This window comes from Centruroides vittatus, unplaced genomic scaffold (genome assembly GCF_030686945.1).
Source record: "Centruroides vittatus isolate TY-2023 unplaced genomic scaffold, ASM3068694v2 contig_549, whole genome shotgun sequence".
NCBI lineage: Eukaryota > Metazoa > Arthropoda > Arachnida > Scorpiones > Buthidae > Centruroides > Centruroides vittatus.
In genome coordinates this window covers 5,450,645-5,472,066 of record NW_027122325.1, presented here as the reverse complement: position 1 = coordinate 5,472,066, position 21,422 = coordinate 5,450,645, and the positions used below count along the sequence as shown (strand labels likewise).

Below are 21,422 nucleotides of genomic sequence, written 5' to 3'. Positions count from 1 at the left end.
TAAGTGTTTCTTTTTTTCTTTATGAAATAAACCAAAATTAACTTAAGATATGATTTGATATGAATAAAGAACATTTTCAGTTTCAAAAATTTGTATTCTAAATTGTAAAATTGACTAAGTTATACTAATTTCAAATTTGCCATCCACTTATCTAGATTGAGACCCATCACTGTTAAAAGTTTGACATATTGTATATATAAAAATTTAAATATTGTTTTAATAATGTTAAAAATTGGAAAAAATTTTAGTTTCACTTGCAAATAGTATTTGTAAATAAAATTATCTGTACAATACATTATTTGCCAACTCAAAGGTTTTTTTTAATTTACAAAATATTGTAATCAACATAATAAATCATTTTTTAATGTAATTTGGATAATTTTTCAGTAATATTTTTTATAAATTTCTACCAAATTTTAAACACTTAATGGAGTTTGTTTATATTTTAATTGTACTGTACTGTACTGTACATGCTAAGCTTCAGCATTTTTTTTCATAATAGAAAAATTTCATTTTGAAATACTTTTATTTCATTGAAAAAATGGAAACATCTTAGAAATATGCAAATGTATTAAAAAACAAATGTTGTTCTGTAACTATTTGTCCAAGAAGATTAATTACAAATTAGTTTAATTTTAATTCATCCTATAACGATTACATAATATGGGAAAAAGCTAGACAAGTTCTAACACTATAATAAAATATTTAGAAGAAAAAATGTTCCTTAAACTCTTTGTTTTTGTTCCGAAATGTTCTAAGTATAAAAAAAAAAGAAATATCGAAACAAAAAATATTTTTTCATTCTTTATTGTGTGAAACATACATAATTCAAACTTATTTCAATGGAATAAATCTTGAAGAATGAGTGGCACCAATACCTGGTCGACCATGCTTAACAGGTTTGTACGTAATACTAAATTCACCAAGATAATGACCAATCATTTCAGGCTGGAAAAAAGACAAATTTAAATATATGAAAACAAAAAACTCATTTTTATACAATGATTATTTACAATATTTGAAGCATGCAATGCCATAAGGTTGTAAATGCCATTTTTCTCAAAATACGTTTTATTGAAGAAATGAATTTTAATGTTTTTTCCTACAAAAAAATATTGTGGCAATTGTGGCGCTCTAAGTGGCTATATTTTGAAGATGAATTTATGTGCAAGCCATAACGTTTTAAGTGCCAAAGTTCAAGCCACGTGACTTTTGGCGTGTAAAATGTTACAGTTTACATTTACATCATTTTGTTATTCCAATTTGTAACACAGTGAGTTTTTTATGCAGAACCGGATAACTGAATCCCAGTTTATTAATAGTTAACCTGTATCATCTTATTATTTGATATTTCAAAATGATATTCGGACTTCCATTAATCTTTCAAATTTGAAGTTTTTAAATACATTTTAACTTTTATTACACTAAATTAATACCTTATTGTTTATATTTTCCTTTATTTATCATAATTATATTACAATTGATAGAGATTACAGCCCAGTTCAAGTATCAAAACTGTGGGCTCACATTGTTGAAGCCAGGAAGCAGTCACTAATAGATTATTGCCAGTTTTTAATGTTAAAATTGATATTGAATTTGTAAATTGTGTTTAATAATTTAAATGTAAGTTTTTGGTATTCAAAACAGTTTTTCAGCTGTAAAAACATTAATTTTATGATTGTAATTGTTTTTGGCATTTACAACTTTATGCACTTGCACAATTTTGGCATTTACAACGTTATGGCTCTAACTCTGTTTTTAAACTTTTTTTGTTTCCTTACCATCATACTTAGGTGTTTGAAATTAAACCCAATGTTTTATTCCAAAGTGTAAATTGTTAAAATAATTTTTTTAGCATTTGATTAAAGTTTGTTCATTAGAAAAAGTGTTTTTTCTCTCTCCTGAAAAGTTTGTTTTTTGGCATTTACAACATTATGGCATTGCACGCTTCATTTATATGATAAGTTATAATAATTTAACAATTGTATATACAAAATGTTAAATAAATCAGACCAGAAAGGCTTGAAATCATACTATAAAATTTGCTGCCATTGTCTAAACACTTATTCCAGCATAACACCAGAATATCAATCTAGTATAAAAAAAATCAATATCTAACTTAGTGTACCTGAAGTTATTGCTTTCTACAATTGATCATTAGTCACAAAATTCTTACTATCAAAGTGTTTTTATACAGGTTCAAAAAATAAAATTAGTAGGACCATGTCAGTTATAAGATGGATGGTCTACCACCTATCTGAAATAGCTTAAATTTTAGCATGGAAAGGCGAAGAAAAGCAATTACGTCATCTTAAATCCTCAAACACAAGTCCTAATTAGTGGAATTAAGGTTATATTATCTATCATAGTTAACAAATTTAATGTTTGTGCACTGTGTGACTGGCATAATTTGTATGTACTTGAGGAAATCTTTGTTTAAAAATGTGCTTTGTGAAGTTATTTTTCGATCACTCCATGTATATTCTCTCTCTCTCTCTTTTTTTATAAAATAGGAAAAAATATAATTTTTTATAATCATAACTTTAAAAAGTAAACCGGAAAATTTATTAAATATTTTAATCTTCTCTGTAATAGATTTTTCTTTAATGAAATAACTAGGTAGCTATCGTAGATTAATTACAATTTTTATAATAATTGTATTATGTTATAATTGACGTATCTTATTTAAAATGGTGAAAATGTGTATTAAAATTACAAATAGTTCTTTAAAAATAAACAAATTTTCAGTTTTTTCAATGCATATATTGGTACCACAATCATAAAAAAGATAACTATTAAATCATATTTTCAAAATTAATGCTTAAGCTAAACATGTAATTTGTTACCTTAATTTCAACTTGATTAAAAGTTTTTCCATTATAAACTCCAACAATGGATCCAACCATTTCAGGAATTATTATCATATCACGTAAATGAGTTTTGACTACTTCAGGTTTTTCTAAAGGACCTGCATTCTTTTTAGCTTTTCTTAACTTTTTAAGAAGAGCCAATGGTTTTCGCTTAAGTCCTCTTGCATAACGTCGCCTTGCTCTACAGTGTAGTAGTTCCATCAGTTGATTGCTAAAAGTTTAAAATATTTTATGATAAAATTGATTATTACTCACTATTATCTTTATTAATCATATATTTTACAGCAATAAATTTAAATTAGTTTATTTAAAGTATTTTTATTAACCATATCTAGAACTATATATTTAAAATATGACAAAATTGCATATCAACAAAGCATAATATAAAAAGATTTAATTTTTTTATATTTTAATTACAGGAAATGCTATTAGTTTGAAATTCAAGAGACAAAATCGCAAGTTTAAATTATCTGAGATTTACACATTTCTGTACAATATGCAAAATGCCACCTGTATACTGACTATATCCACATAACTGATGTAATTTAAGTAAACAGAATACAGCTATGTACACAGAACACTAATTTTGTTAATTAATAATAATATAAATAAACTACAGATAAACAGGGCCTGTTTCATTTTGCCAATGTGCTGTGATTATTCATAGCACTTCATTGTAAAGTGTTAGTTTTGGTTTCTGAGCATTTTGCTTTTGAATAATATATATAGAATAGTTATAAATATTATAATAACTTCAAGTCTGAATACTAGTATTAAACAAACACGTACTTACTCTTTGAACCTTTAAATAAATAAATAAACAAATAATATTGCATTTGTAGGCATTTTTATGCATAAAATGCAGCTAAAAAAGATCTCTGTTTTGGGGTCAGGAATGGATTAATCTATTTTATATTGTTATAGGGAAATTTGTTTTGGTTTTAAAACAAATCAGCTTTCAAACAACTTTTAGAATGAATTAAGTTCAAAAACCAGTAAAAATAAAATATATACTGAAGTGTATCAGATCTACACTGCTTATATAGTTATTTATATTTCAAATTAATGAATATGTTATTTTTACAAAAGTAATTGTAACTTTTAATCCTACATAGGTCATACTGAAAGTCATGAGCAACAAATTTTTTTAATATAAATTTCAACCTACTAATTATGAAAAACTAAGAACATTGTCATAATTTATAGACTATAGACAGTGCCATGAGTGAGTTGTGATGTCATTAGCTTCCACTATGAGTGCATTTACTTCTGAGCTAATTATACTGTTAGCACGCTCAGCCTGTATACTTTTGTCTGAGCGCCACACTCATTGGCAACTTTAGAGCTATGTGACGTCATGTTTAGCAAAATTGGTAAGCTTGGAGTGCTAGTTCATTGTTAAGCTTTGCGCTAATTCAATATGGCTGCTCCCACGAAAAAATTACTTTCTGTACAAAGTAATGAAAATGGAATTATTTTTGAAAAATAAATGGCAGAAAGTATTTTTTATTGGTAAATTTCAATTATTTGTTGTGTAATGTTTACAATGATCTTTCTTCATTGTAAGGTTCAATAGCTTTAGATGACTTTTCTCATAAACAAAGAGTTAATGTGAAAAAATTAAGTTCAATTCATTGTTTATGATTAAAAGTGAAGTTTACCTTACATGCATTTAAAATTTTTTTCTATTTTTATCATTGTTAGTATTTATTCTAACAATAAACTTTTTTGTTTAGTTTTTTGTTATCTTTTAATTTTATTTAAGCATTTTTTCGGTATTTTAATCATTGCACATTTTTTCATTAGAATACTATTTAAATAATATGCATCAGAAATATGTTTATGTTCTCTTCATTTTGAATGAAAATTAAAAATATTACTGCATTTTAAAGTTTCTATTGTAGTGTGGTTACTGAAGTAACAGTATTCTTACAGGAAAATATATTTTCTGAAATAATAAATGTAATAAAACTAACAGCAATGACAACAGTGATTTTTTCCTTGCATGCATGTAGTTTGGCAATGGCATTTGGAATGTCGAGCATGATTCCACTGACTTTCCAAACACCATTGTCAAACTTATAGGCTTACAGGAAAGTGGCGCTGAATGTCCGACGTACACGTTTTTGCATTTAAAACTTCAGCCTCAATCTCACTATTGGTTAAAAAACACCAAACATCATAAACTATTGACAACTATTTCTGTTAAGGTATGTCAAAAATATTTTATTTATACCTAATACAGGTATGTACTTGTATTCGTTGTTGTATTAATACAATACCATACTTCCAATCAAACTGTTTACTGTGTAGGAACCTCTAGACCTCGAAATCTGTCTATCTCAAACTTTTTTCTCATTCCCATAAGATTCAAGATAGACAGGTTTAACTGTATCTAATATGTACTGAATACATAACATAAAAATAGCAATGTTAAATAGCATATTGAAACTCTCTTTCACATGTTAAATATAAAAAAACTAAAAATTATCCAACTTACTTTGACATATCAAGGAGTTGATCCAAATCTACACCTCGATAGGTATATTTCCTGAAAGATCTTTTCTTTTTTTGCACTTCTTGCTGTTCTTGCTGTTAAGAAATTTCAATACTTTTATAAAAATCAAATATACATTTTAAATTAAGTTAAAAATAAAAAAATGAATATTCAATATTCTGACATTTGTCTTGATTCCTTGTTAGCTTAAATCATAATGAATTTACAGCTTAGTTATAGAAAAAAGTTCTTGATAGACACTTTTAATGTTCTGCATTTAAAATTAGGAAAAAATTTTAATGCTTGGAACACATCTTTTCTCCATAGAAAATTAAAGGCTATAATTAAGTTAAAAATATTTATCAAGTATTTAAATCGTGACTTCTACAACTAAACTCAAGTGTCAAAACAATTAGGGGAGCATGTGAATGCTGTGATTGAATAGCAGTAAAGAATTCTCTAACACCTCATCAATTTCATACCAGACAGCTCTGCAGCAGTTTAGCCATTCATGGAGAACACAATATCCTAAAAAAGTCATTTGTTGCAGTTGTGTTGTTAATCAACATATCGTAAAAGATACAATAAATGAAAATACAACAATTTGGATGAAATGCACATTTTTTACATATTACAATAGTTTACTTAAACATTTAATTTTCCAGAATTTGTTCTTTACTGGAAACTAAAATTTTAAATTCTTTCGAAGTATAATCCACAGATTCAACTGATGAATTGAATACAGATTTGAAAACGATTTATTTTTCAGGATTAACTCTGCAAAAAACAGGACAAATAAATTATCAACCTTAAAATATTTCTAGAAAACTACTCTTTAAAATAAACCATCATCATTTAAAATTTTGGTGGTGCTATCTGTTGTTATATTTTATTAAAAAAACTTTTTAAAAATTATTATAAAATGGCAAAAAGCTTAATTTTGAGTGTAGAGACGAGTTGTATAAATAATTGTAAATGCTAATCACAAGTAAAACTGTCATTAAGTCAGACCCTACTGGACACACACACGACCTCCATTATCTTCTTATCCCCTCGACCTTTAACCACTAAAATTTAATAGCATCAATCCCCCTAATAAACAAACCTCCCTGCAAAATTTCAGAAATTTTTGACAAAAAGCACAGGAATTATTAGCAAGGTTGAGGCCGAAGTTTTAAACATGAAAACGTGTACATCGGACGTTCAGTGCCGCTTTCCTGTAAGCCTAGAAGTTTGACAATGGTGTTTGGAAAGTTAGTGGAATCATGCTTAACATTCCAATTGCCATTGTTAAACTTCTAGGCTTACAGGAAAGCGGCTCTCAATGTCCGATGTGCACGTTTTCATGTTTAAAACTTCGGCCTCAACCTCGCTATTAAGCTTCAAATGGGAGGAACAAAATCATGCCCCCCCACATTAACATCCATATACACAGAAATCACCCTAATTTTTTTTTTTGCATTTCTCAATGTTTCAAGGTGTACTAAGTAAAAGTTGTAAAAATCTGGGGGGTTATTTTTCTGGATCACTATACTTTCCCTCTGTATAACAGCCAAGTAAAGAAAAAGAAAAGAAGAAAAAAAAAAAAAAAACAGATTTTTAGAATAAGAAATATTAAATTTTTTAATATGTTTTTTCCTCTAACAAATCTTATCTATTTTTCATTTTAGTCTTCTATTATTTAATAATGATATTGCATATATTATTATTTTTTAATTAACCACTCAGCAGTGAAAGACATATACAGGGTGGGCCAACGAAAACGAAACGGCAGTGTTCGTGTTCGTCCAAGCAAATCGCTCGGACAGGTCAATTTTATTCTCGAGGGGACATCTTATGCAATAAAGTTTTTGTGAATCTGAATATTAACTAAACAAACATTTTTTTCGAAATAAATGTTTGTTTAGTTAATACAAAATAAATGAGTTTTTAAAATTTTTTGTTGTCTGTTGTATTCAGAATCACAAAAACTTTATTGCAAAAGATGTCCCCTCGAGAATAAAATCGACCTGTCCGAGCGATTTGCTTGGATGAACACGAACACTCTGCCGTTTCGTTTTCGTTGGCCCACCCTGTATATATATAGACACAGTAGAGCATCATTTATCCAAAAGCCGGTTAACCGAAAGCTTTCTAGTCAGAATGTGTCATGCTGAATCAAACATTTTTGATACTAGATTAACTTCTAAAGTATAATTTTTTTGTTTTTATATTTTTCAATATATTTATTTTGTTTGTACAAAATGAAGAAATAATTTTTAACGATACAATACCCTCGATTATTATTATAAAAATTTTCGTTAGGCTTAAAATTGACGAAAATTAAACATGAAGCAACACGCAACGGAGAAAAATTTCAACATCAGATAGGTTAATATATTTTTTTGTACATAATCGGTTATCCAAACAACCCCAGTCCCCAACTGATTCGGACAAACTTTGCTCTACGGTATATATGTCAAGGACGATTGTGTGGCAGTGGTGAGGGACGTATATATCTGCTAAAGAATTTAGCACAAAAAAAATTCACATAAAAAATGAATTATGTAACAATAAAAAAGACTTTTCTTTACTAGACATAACTGTTTACAAAATCTTTTTCTGAAACGATAATGAGAAAAAACAAGTGAAAAAAATACTTAAAAAATTTCCCACGTTTCTTCTCCACAACTAAGTGATAGCGCCACATCTGACTGTTCCACTATTGAAAGGTTAATAATTTTGACAAATTGCTCAACTTATATGGGAAATGGCTCTGTAACATAACTCTGTAGTTTCATTTTATTCATTCTGAACTTCATTTCTCATGCTTTATCTTACTAGCAAGTGATTCTCTCTATTACATTATTTAATGATAAGGTTGGGACAGTGTTAATATCTTTTTATTTTAACTATTCACTAACAAAAAATTTTAACAGACTACAAAACTGAATGATTCATAAAATTTTAGAAACAAACGTTTTCAGGAGACTTTCCAAACAGCTCTTCTTCAGGTAGAGAAAAAAAGGTTCCGACGAAATACTTCGAAAAAAGACGAAAAAAGAACATAGACATTTAAATAAAAACGGAATCTAAAAATAGAATGCAGATGTTTAAACAAAAAATTACGGAACTCGCATATCAAACGAACATTAAGGTGGACATGCGCATTCGTGCGCCGATGTTGCTATTTATAGATCGTTGTTTATGAGGGCCTGCCACGCTATAGAAAGATTAATTTCATCCTTCCGATTTATACATGTGGTCCGATGGTTAGCCCTACAGATGGATATAGCTTCTTCTTCTTTTTAGATTCCGTTTTTATTTAAATGTCTACGTTCTTTTTTCGTCTTTTTTCGAAGTATTTCGTCGGAACTTTTTTCTCCACCTGAAGAAGAGCTGTTTGGAAAGCTCGAAAACGTTTGTGGAAAGAAGATTTTTCACGCAAATTACACCGGTACTTACTAGCAAGTGATTCTCTCTATTACATTATTTAATGATAAGGTTGGGACAGTGTTAATATCTTTTTATTTTAACTATTCACTAACAAAAAATTTTAACAGACTACAAAACTGAATGATTCATAAAATTTTAGAAACAAAGTTCAGGGACTAACTTGACACTGATACCATTTGAGACCAATTATTCTTTGCATCTGTGTGCTATAACACAGTTTCATTCAAACTATTTAAGGCCACATTATTGGGCTGCAAATTGAAAAAAACTGCAAACTAATAAATTTCCACTGTCATCCATCTATCTGTCTTTCCTTAATCTCGAGAACAATTTTAGATTAATGAAATTCAAGACCAGATATGAAAAGCTTAGGGGCAGGAGGCCCCAATTAACTATATACAAACTTCCACTGCAAACTGGAAGTAACATTATTTTAATTCAAAATCTTTCCCATGAATAGAGTTAGACCAGCATGACTCCATTGCTAACAGAAAAGTATGATTTACAGGGGCTAGATACTACAGTACTAATTTGGGGTACGTTCGTTAAGTTGAATGAGTTAAACGTGTTAGTCACGAATTGTTCGAAAAGTAGTAGTCTCGCTCAGCGCGCATGCTCCGTGGTGACGACATTTTGAACAAAACTCTAACGAAGCTCACGAAGAAAAGAGTTAGTTTACTTCGTTAAGAAAATGGCGCCCGACGATATCAATGTTTCTAAATCTACTAGTGTGTTTAAATTGTGAATTATAAGGTGAAATGATTGAAATAACTGTCCATCCAAAGCAATCTAAGAAAAATATTTCGGATAAGGCTGCACTAGCAACATTCATATCTTCGATTTTAGAAACAGCCATTTAGTTATAAATGAATTGTCCGAAAAGTCTAATGAAACAAGAATAACAATGACGTTATTCTTGTTTAACTCAACGAACGTACCCTTGAGGTAAAGAGCATATATTTCGGTACTAAATGCAAACGTGTGCATATTGCGTTTAGTACCAAATTTGGCGGCGGTCGCGACTGTTTGTGCTCTTGACAGATTCCTCCCGGAGGGGAACCGCAGATTGTTTAACGTCACTAGTTATTTATTCAGGGTAGTTCTTGAACACATGTAACAATAACTAGTGTGTATAAATATCTAGTGACATTTAAAAATCAGTGGCTCCCCTCTGGGAGGAATCCATCAGGAACACAAACAGTTGCAACCACCGCCATGATGATGCACATAGGTAAAATTTTACCATTTAATTAATATAGTTAATAGTACTTAGTTTTAAAAGATCACATATTCTTTTTAAAATAATTTGAAATAATTCACAAAAAATAGATATTTCTAAATGAAATAAGTGGAGTTTTTTTAACCAAATTAAAATTCGGTACTAAACACGATATGCACTCAATGCAATACAATCGGCAACTCTGATTGCTGACTGGCTAGCCTATGGTGGATGATCACTCCTCATCGTATTATCATCATTTTGCCCGACTAGGTGATAGCAGTATTCATAGTGACTGGTCAATTTGATAATTTATCAATATTTATCACACTGCGCACCCTTTTTGGTCATTATTCATAATGCCCGATTAATCACTTTGTCCATAACATATATAAGATATATTTGTAAATTTAGATATATACCACCACAGTACTTTGATCTAGTCCAGCAGCAGATTACTTATTTGAAAAAAAACTAACACTTTTAATCTTCTCCTAAGATCATCTTCAAATATTATTCAAAAATGTAACTATTACATAATCAGAAAGACCCAATGAACATCAAGAATGCCTAGTATAAATATGGTTCTGTTACAGGATGTAAGATTCAAGGAAAATCTAGTTTATATAGGGTCTACAAAAATGTTTTGCTGAAAAAAACATGTTTTAACACACAAAATTTGCATTCTGTATTACTATACATTGTAATAAAGACTATCAAAATCCAAAACTACTTTAAATGATCAATTACTGGCCATTACCCTATTTGATTTAATTACATCTATACACATCTAATTGGTAGTTTTGAATTGAAGTACAGTACATCTTGTTCTTTAGACTTCCATTTTCGAGTAATATTTAATGATTATCTTAGATCAAAAACATTAGTTTGTCTAGAGAAGTAGAGCTGGACTAGATCAAGGCATTGTGGTGGTGTATTAGTATTCCTAATCCAGTTTTAAACAAATCTGTTATTATTTACTTAGAATTATAAGCAGATAATCTGAATTTTACAGTAATTTGATTATTTGTTCTGTTTTTTTTTGTTTAGAGTTAATCTTGAAAAATAAATCACTATCAAATCTTAAGTTGGTGGGTTTTGTTGTAAAATATTACATTATTATTGGAAATGTAACAAATGTAATGTTTATCAAACTGTGGTCTACTGTCTCTTAGAAATTCAAGAGGTGAATCATGTGTTAAACAATGTGTCACTGACAGCTATCATGCTAAGGCTCCTTAAACCAAAGACAACTTGCACACCATTTTTAGGCCAAATCAGTGTACTATAGAGCTAGTGGGAAGGAACAGCAAAACTAGATCAAGGCCCCTCTAGTGGCAACACCGGGTAACAGAATCGGCACAAGTGTTGTTCCACCTAATACTTTTCTACTAATCTAGTACCTTTTTACTTGTTCCAGTACCAAGATACCCAACACCATTTTCCTAGTACTGTTCATGAAATCCTAATACCTTTCCTTTCAAAACATTAATTTTTCGTTCTATATTTCTTTACTTTACTTTGGAAGTAAATAACTACAAAATCGATTTCTTACCGAGTCCTGTGAAGCACTATTATTAGCAAAAGAGCTATTTAAAAGCAACAACAATAAAATGTTACACTTGGAAACCATCATCTGCTTCAACTATACAAAAACATTCTAGTGAGGAAGATTCTGATGATCATCTTACCAGTGATTTTTCAATGTGATAATTTTAAAGTTTAGTACTTCATGTTAATTATTCCAACTCACATCAACCAAACGTACTGGATAAATGTACTTCTTCTAATGTAACCTTAATCCTTCCAGTTAATTTCTTTCACGTTTGTTCTAATGTTTTCGGCCCACCCTGGGCCATCTTCTAATGTAACCTTAATCCTTCCAGTTAATTTCTTTCACGTTTGTTCTAACGTTTTCGGCCCACCCTGGGCCATCTTCAGGAATATAATGAATGAACTTTTGTTTCAACATTTTGTTCATTTGATTGTTGTTGAGAAATAATAGCATTCTTGCAATATATGAATTTATCTTGTATGAATTTTGTATGTTACATGTAACACTATATATATTTTAATAAATAAAAATTGGTTAATGTTACCTTAGGATCCAAAATGGCGGCCAGGAAAATTTTTCCCTACTTCGGACACTGCAACGGGGAAAAATTTATCCCTAGAGTCGAGACGTTGATGACGTGGGGATTTTTTCCCCGTTCGGTTTCTACCCTGCGTTCGACGTTGCCGAGTATCCTGTAACCTCGAAACGGAGATGGTAGTGTGTAAATTTGTGACGGTAGAGGGAGCCTTTTCGTGATGTCGTGTGAGAGTAAAATCGGTGGGAAATTCGTAGGGGTGTTATGCACGAATATGCAAATGTATGATCTGTGCCGTGCTTTCTGTCCATTTCTGGGCAATTTTATGCAAATCGACTAGTTTTCTGTTGGAATCGTTTACTGCTGTGTTGCGACAAATTGCGTATTGGATTAATTGCTGTTTTTTTTTTTTCCGTAACGATATTTCATTTGCACACAAATTGCTATCGGTGAATATTTATTATTATTAATTCCTCCAGTATTAGTAAGTATTGTTATTTCTTTTATTGCAATTTAATCTTAAAAGTTAGAGAACCAAGTAATCAGAAATTAAGGAAAGACCGTGTTTTTTTCCTCTCCTTACCTCCCCGCGTTTAGTTTATTGCCAATTGTTCGATAATGACTAGTTTTGCCGATTTGAGTTGCAACGACGAATTTTGGTCGATATGCACTTCCCGTGATTTCTACAAGTTAATGGAAGATGACTTTTCGGAGCTAGGTTTGCCTCCCCGTATCGATAAAGCATCGAAATTTGCTGTAAAATTAAGCATACAGCCGACCGAGTCCGTTTGCATTCATTGCGATGAAGATAAGAAATGCTTCATATGTCAGGTGAACGACAGATCAGAAAACACTGTGAATTGGATCGTTTGTAAATACGTGAATTCCGGCAGTACGATAATAACGGACGAATGGAAAGGATATGTGCACATTGACGACATAGGAGGAGTAGCGGTCGAACATAGAACAGTCAACCATTCGAAAAATTTCGTTGACCCCCAAAGAGGAGATCATACTCAGAATATCGAACAATCGAAAAGTGAGTAAAAAACTCCTCTTTTTGTTGTTTTTTATTGTTTATTTCGGTTAAAAAAATTCGCGGAGTCTGCAGAGAAATTCAAGATGGCGTCCGGAACCGCGGCCATCTTGAATGCAGGGGAAAATTTTTTCCCCGTCGCAGTGTCCGAAGTAGGGAAAAATTTCCCCGGCCGCCATTTTGGATCCTAAGGTAACATTAACCTAAAAATTTATATATTATTTATAAGTATATATTTAAAAATAATATATAATATATACATACATTCAGCAGTTTACAGTCAAAGTAATGCCTCCATTAGTCAATACAATCACTTCTCAACTTACGACGTGGGTTCGGTTAGCAAACTTCGAACATATGTCGAAATGGTCATAAGTGGAGAAGTGACGGTAGATCATTTTGACTTAATGTATTGATTCTGCACGTACATATGTCATATTATTGATATTAATATCAATTTTTTAAAAAATACTATTGCACATTACTGGTTAACTTTGTACCTGGTGGCACAGTAATATAGGCAACACTACAACTGACCACACAACAGTTACTTTTTGAAGTTTTGTGTGGCAGAAAGCTGTGGTTCATTATCACAGGAAGAAAACAAGCACCACATTTCAGTACATATCTAACCCAAAGATGCATGCGTTTTCCTGAAACAGATTTCTTTGCCTGCGTACAGGTGGCGCTCAACTCAGTTCCCCTAGCTCTACAGTCAATTATCATGTGTTTGCTGTGATTTTAGTGTTGAATTTTAAGGTGAAATGAGTGGTTGTTCTGCACTCACTTGCATAAACCATTCGAAATAGTTATTTGGTTTATTATTTAATGTGTATGTGTATATATTGAGTTTACTTTTTAAATATATTATAGACATGTATTTTTATTAAATTTAAGGACTATCATAAAATATAAGTTCCTACATGTATTTATTTAACTCTTAATTGAAGTAATTATTATTATTATTATTATTAACATTTTTTAATGAAGTCATTTTTAATGCAATCATCTCAACATATCCAAGTTTAAACAATCATGAACTATCAATACTTATGTTGATATTTATAACAAATAATGACTTCATAAAACTTGTACTTGGCAAAAATGTGAAATGTCTTTTTTCATCATATATAAAAAAGTTGTACTGTTTGCAGATTGATTATTCTAATAAAAATCAATATCTTTGGGAAACTATAGATTACCACCTATGGAATTTCAGGACTTTGATTATATATTTGAACTCAGGAACCGACACGAGTTCAACAGTACCCTATTTTTGGACCGGAGACGAAAAATAAAAAAGTTATCATACTTTTTTTAATGCTCTCGTGAAGACGACACCATAGTTACTAGTACTGCCATCTTGCAGTAAAGTCTGCAAACCACGACGTCAGACTACGGTCATCTCCAGGAGAGTTAAACACGCGATACGAGAGTGGAGGGAGCGACGCGACTTCCAATCATCGCGCGATCGCCATTTCGGTTAATGTTACTTAAGGCAGTGAACATGGTGGCCGTTCCCACTGTTCGTGCTCCTGACTGACCTCCTGGAGGGGAGCCGCCGGCAGGCCGCCATGTGCTAAATGTCACTAGTTATTGATTCACGGTAGTTCTTGAACAAAGTAAAAAAGGGGGGAAAACTTCTACTAAAAGCAATTTTAATGCCAAGCGACGCGACTCCCGATTGCGATAGCGAGGCCGACTTAGCGGTGAGAGCGACGCGATTCTCTATCATCGCGCAATCGCTGGAAAAAAGTATGATAACTTTTTTATTTTTCGTCTCCGGTCCAAAAGTAGGTTATCGTTGAACTCGTCTCGGTCTCCTGAGTTCAGATATATACCCAAAGACCCAAAATTCCATAGGTGGTAATCTATAGTATCCCCAAAACAACTTTAATACAACTATGAAAGTCATAACTTCCAATGTGAAACAACCATACCAGAAAGAAGCTTTAAAGCAATGGCAACCCAAACAGGGCAGTAAGTAGGCCTATGATTTCTTTTTTTTATAGTATTTTTTTACATGAATCAGTAACAAACAAATTCTGTGTTTTGAAAATGTCTATCAAATATCTCTCTTAAAATTTAAAAGTTCAGAAAGTGCTACTATATTACTATCTTAGTACATAATATACAGGAGGGTGTAAAAGTAGGTATACAGTTGAGAATCTGAGAAATACAAATATTTAGTGTTCATTATTATTTTTATTAGTTTGTATTCCTTATTTGTGATTTAATTTGTACATAAAATAAATGTTTTTTCTTCCTATTTTTGGAACTTGTGCATTTTAAGGGGTATGGCAGTTTGAAAGGTTTTCTCCCATAAAATTAATCGATTCTAGACTAATATGATTCGAACATTTCCAAAATACATATAATTTTTTAGGAATGATCCCATAAAATGTGCTATAAGCAAAAACTTGTAGGAATACTTCCCAAGTGTGCATCGTTTGAAGACACCATTGCTTAAGCTCATTTTTGTCGTAAAGCGGCTCATTGGACGGCGGATGCATATGAAGTGTGTCACATGACATTTCTCATAACCACTTGCTCATCTCGGCAATGCCTTGCATCTCTGTTGTGTTCTCTGATGATGATGATGATAATAATAATAATAAACAATGAACAACCGTATGAAACAACAAAGGTAAAACCGCTTGCTAACAACAATAATTCTATCATGATATATATTATAATGATAAATGTTAATCAGATGCAACATGAGATGTCTATTGTCTCGATGTAAATAAATAAAATGGGGATACTATAGATTACCACCTATGGAATTTCGGGTCTTTGGGTATATATCTGAACTCAAGAGACTGAGACGAGTTCAACGATAACCTACTTTTGGACCGGAGACAAAAAATAAAAAAGTTATCATACTTTTTTCCAGCAATCGCGCGATGATAGGGAGTTGCGTCGCTCTCTCCGCTAAGTTGGCCTCACTATCGCAATCGGGAGTCGCGTCGCTTGCCGTTAAAATTGCCTTTAGTAGACGTTTCCCCCTTTTTACTTTGTTCAAGAACTACCATGAATCAATAACTAGTGACATTTAGCACATGGCGGCCTGCTGGCGGCTCCCCTCCGAGAGGTCAGTCAGGAGCACAGTGGGAATGGCCGCCATGTTTGCTGCCATAAGTAACATTAACCGAAATGGCGATTTCGCGATGATTGGAAGTCGCGTCACTCCCTCCACTCTCGTATCGCGTGTTTAACCCTCCTGGAGATGACCGTAGTCCGACGTCATGGTTTACAGACTTTACCGCAAGATGGCAGTACTAGCAACTATGGTGCTGTTTTCATGAGAGCATTAAAAAAGTATGATAACTTTTTTATTTTTCATCTCCGGTCCAAAAATAGGGTACCGTTGAACTCGTCTCGGTCCCCTGAATTCAAATATATAATCAAAGTCCTGAAATTCTATAGGTGGTAATCTATAGTACACCCAATAAAACTCAATGTTGCTTAAGACATGAATGAAATTAGGCCATTTACAAGCAGAGTATAATTATTAGTTATTTATCAAATTATCATACATTGTCATATGTCGATTTTAATCCACATTTAAAATGATTTTATACTATTTCTATTAAAGATGTCTCCAAAGTTCAGCGAATTAGACATCTGCCGTCCAATGTGCCGCTTCGCAACAAAAATGAGCTTAAGCAATGGCGTATTTGAACGATGTACACTCGGAAAGTATTCCTACAAGTTTTTTGTTTATAGCATATTTTATATGGATCATTCCCAACAAATTATATGTGTTTTGGAAATGTTCAAGTCATATTAGTCTAGAATCAATTAATTTTAAGGAAAAATAACCTTTCAAATTGCTGTACCCCCTAAACTGCATAAGAACCCCTACTTTTGCACCCCCTGTATATTTTATTTTAGTAATATACAACCAGTTGTAACACCTAAAATAAGTTATAATAAATCCAGTATGCTAGTATAATTCAATAGTAACTTTTAAAACTATTCATTAATTAACAATAATTTCTCTTTATAATGTAAGTCAGTGTTCATTGTTTATGAACGTGCAAAATCAGTTCCATTTTCTTTTTAAAAAATGTTATTTTGTGAAAGGAAAAAAGATATATCTAAAGATTTATTTTCATAGTATGTACAGAACAATTATTATTCATTTTTCACGTTTCCTCAGTTAATATCCATATTTCTGTGTAACGACGAGAAAACTGCGATTTCTGGTCATTACACACTACAATCGAGTGAAAATTATTAAAAGTATTTCTAACATTCTGTAAAAACCATTATATATAATTATTTCCCATAATTATTCAGTCTTTGTTCTCGGATCTTACATTTATAATATAAAAATCTTGAATATCGGTAGGCCTAAAACCACACCATCGAAACAACACGATGTGGATTCATTAGAGTTATATGTAAGAATATTTATAACTAAAACTAATTTTCGACTACATTTTTATATAAAGTGAATGTAATTTTGTATTAACAAAGCGTTTAATGAAAGATTAATACGGATTAAAATTACAATCTTACCTCGTCCATGGCTAACGTGTAAGAGACAATATCCCAAAGTTCCACGCGCACGGTTACGTTACAAGTCGCAAATGATTTTCGTTGCCGCCGCCAGATGGCAGAAGCGTAAGAAAACTATTATAAGTTTTTAAGTTTTATGCGGAGTGTTTCTGCGAAGTGGATTAGTCGGTTTTGTTGTGTAAAAAGCAATAGTTACTTGTCTCACTCGTTTCCATTCCAGTGACGCAAATTTGTTGGTTTGAAGGATAAGGTTGTATAAACGAGATATCGTCTTGAAAAATGACAGGTGACTGTACGAGTGAATGCATCGAGTAAAAAGGTCGTGACACTTCATACACATGTGACATGTTCGAGTATAAAAATCGTTGTTCGATTCACAACATGCCTTTCTAGTTGAAAGTACTGTACTTTAAATAAGAATTTCGAAGTTGAATAATAGTCAAGATGAAATGTTTTGGAAAGAGAATCAAGAGCTATCATTGTAAAATCGTTTTGCTGGATGAAACAGAGCTGATTCAAGAAATACAGGTAAGTCATATCTCGAAATAATTAGTTTCTAGATTATTTAATTAATTTCATAATATATAAATAATATATGTAGATTTTTTCTTAATCATTAACTTGAAATTTAATTTTCTAATTTAAATATTTTATGATTTAATGTTTTGTTCTGGAAATTTGTATTCATTTTTACATAAGAAAATAATTTTGTTTGTTTTTTTCAAAAGTGAAAATTCTTTGTAAGTAAAATTCTAAGAAATATACTAGAGAAAAAAAATCACTCACAGATCGGAAATCGAGAAAGATGATTGTTTTCCTCCGTAATTAGTATGTAATGCTTTAGTTACGTTACAAAAGAAAAAACACCTGGGTCATTCTTATCCAGCAGGTGTCTTAACGATGAACTTTCTTTCAGATGAAAGTAACTTGTTCCTCAAACAACTCCTGCATAAATAAATATGCATTTGTTGAAATTTGAAGTTTAAACCGGTATCTGTTAATGCAATATAGAGTATAAAAATCCTCGATTTATTTTGCTGTTAAATGTACATATTCAGACGTGATACGTTGAACGAATAACTGTGGAGTTAATACATATATTATAAAACCAGTTAGTTTTTAGAGTTAGGAAATGAAATACAGATTTATTGATTCGAGTACTCGGTAATTCAAAATATATAGCTTCAAGAAAATAAATCATTAAAAAACCGGAATCTCACAGGAGGAGAAACCCCGCCCAAGAGATTCCAGTAGGAAAGGCTACTAAGTTTCGTAAACTGATATCACTTCAGTAGTTGAAAAGCTAAATCTGGAATGTGTAATAATAAATCTTAACAGTTTTATATTGAACCGTTTCATTGCTAACATTTAATCTTATTTGGGCATCACAACAAAGCTTACATTCAGTTATTTGAACGCGGTATGACATTTAACGAAAAAAATTCATTTCCAATTTTTAAATGTGAAAAAATTTACAAATGACCACGGGGGAAATACACTGTAGTTTATTGTAAAAATTTCACAACAAAGAGGCCGTAGAGAAACCCTGGAGAGGGTGTGTCAGACCGTTCCCAAGGGCTCAGGGCTACAGAGATGAAATTACACGGTGCAGTCAGTTAATGCGATCTTCACATACTGGAGGCTTGTAAGAATGATTAAACATGCAACTTTCTTCTAGTGGCCAGTAAAAATCCGATTATCACTATTTAACGCTATCTTTTAATCTAATGCCTGATAAAAACGTTGAACTTTAACCCGAACAGAGCAACGGCCTATACGCCGTCTAGATACAGAAATATTTGCAAATATTTAAAAGTAATGTTCAAGTTTGATGTGTGAAAGCAGATTTCAAATGTAAATGACCTTTTCTATACATAACCTGTACAGTTAAGTCTTTAAATATTCCCTTAGTTCATCCCTCCTCAAGAGAATTAATTATGTTTCCAGCACCCACTAATTGCTTCCCTGACACATCTCTCCTCCGTTCTGACCTCCTAGTCCATTTTCTTAGTCAGACAATACTTTTTTTTTTTTTTTTAAACTATTGTAAAAATAATAGGCCATAAAATAGCTGTAAAAGTAATTTTAATTAGAAATAGAATGTAAACTTTTTATTGATAACATTTAATTATTTGTTGGTTAAAGTAAATATGATCAATTCATAGAACCTTTTTTCCCCCCCCTGTATATTTGTAAATATTTTAAATGAAAACTACAGTTGAGATGTATCAAATATTTTCTTAGTTTCATAATAACCAAAATGCTTTTATTTTAATATTTATGTTTCCTTTCTGACGTAATAAAAATTCAAGTATTTCCGGTGTATAATTTTCCTGTTTAGTAAATTTTATGCTTCATCTGCATTTAAATGAGTTTAGTTAAATGTATGTTCTCAATTTCTAATGTATTTTAATTATTCTTACTTTTTCATTTTATCATATGACGATGACGTATATTAAAGAGATGAAATCATTCTTAGTCATTGATAAACCTATTGGGGAAAATAATAGCTTTTTAACAATCTCAAACTCGGTTATAAATAATAACTTACCTGCGTATTATTTAAGGTATATTCCGAGTGCGTGAGACCATAATAGTTGTGAGTTGTTGAAGCTATAATGGGTATTGTGTGGCTTCTAGCTTCGGGCTGTGAAGTCGAGTAGTTGATTGTCATTGTCAACAATGAACAGCTTTTTTTTCTATCTTTCTTATACTCTATCCGAAACTTTCACTCACCTTACTGCTTGCTGTTAATTAAACGTTTTTGTGTATACCGGTCTTCGTTTCGTCTGCAAAAATTCTCGTCCTCTATTTGGTGCCATTCAATCAATGAATTATCAAAACAATTAATGAATAGCATTGAAAGTTCAAGTATCGTTCAATTATTCTTTCAAGCGGAAATTATTCTAAGGAGTTTTTATTTGAATATTGATCATTATATGAGATAATGAAAGTTGTTTGAAATCTTCGTATGTTCTCACGCTATAAGGCCTTTCATATTTCGTGTCAATGATTCTTAGTTTAATGTATTCATGTTCATTCACTAATAAGTTTAATTGATGGAGTTAATCCTCGGTTTTTCAATTGATTGTTTATGAAGCTTTAAATATTTATAAAAACTTTTTAATAGTTGAAAAAAGTTTTATAATTTATTAGCGTTTAAAATAGTAATTGATAGCATTTTAAAATTAGAAAATACTCACGACACTATTTTCTTATATTTTTATGATAAAACTAAAGCTAGGTTTTGTTGATTTCAGATACTCGAATCCGAGTTTTGCCGGTGGTCAAATCCGCATTCTTTTTCTGTAGAACTTATAATTTGAAATGATTAAAACCAGTATTTATCTCTAGTCTTAAGTAGTGGGGAATTACATAGTTTGGAATGGTACTAGTTAAAAAATTCTGTGATATATCGTAGGTTTATTTTAGCTTAAATTATTGTAGAAAAATACTTTTTTTTTTCGTAGAATCGCTACAGAATTAGAATAAAGAAAAATTGATTTTTATCTAAAATAAATTAAGATATTGTTACAATAACAAGATTATTATCTATTTGCAGAAGTATAAAATTTGTACTTTTGATTTGGTTTTGTTTTTTCAGCATCAATATGATGAAAGCACCCATTATTATAGATTAAGAACAGAATGTTTGTTTTCCTGTGTAAACACTTGCGAAATGTTTAAACAAAATTAAATGAAACTTAAAAGCTTTGGAAATAGTTACTGATACGTTTAAATTACTTTG

General features: G+C 31.0%; 2 protein-coding genes across 4 annotated transcripts in view; one reads left to right on the top strand and one right to left on the bottom strand.

Annotated features, from left to right (window-relative positions):
- Window positions 1-791: 791 nt before the first annotated feature.
- On the bottom strand, window positions 792-17,805 carry RpS15 (ribosomal protein S15). The gene is made up of 4 exons (XM_067274539.1): window positions 17,675-17,805; window positions 5,371-5,462; window positions 2,847-3,081; window positions 792-948 (listed from the first exon to the last, which is right to left on the bottom strand). Exons 1-4 carry the CDS (start codon window positions 17,681-17,683, stop codon window positions 835-837), a joined length of 450 nt encoding a protein of 149 aa, XP_067130640.1. The 5' UTR covers window positions 17,684-17,805; the 3' UTR covers window positions 792-834.
- Window positions 17,806-17,891: 86 nt separating this feature from the next.
- LOC136978740 (band 4.1-like protein 4) overlaps window positions 17,892-21,422 on the top strand; it is an 88,285-nt gene continuing 84,754 nt past the window's right edge. For all 3 annotated transcript variants that reach the window (XR_010881276.1, XM_067274537.1, XM_067274538.1), the window contains exon 1: window positions 17,892-18,202. Coding sequence is in view for 2 of the 3 variants with exons in the window: in XM_067274537.1 (XP_067130638.1) it covers window positions 18,119-18,202 (84 nt within the window). In the remaining variant the exon portion in view is untranslated. The remainder of the gene's footprint in view (window positions 18,203-21,422) is intronic.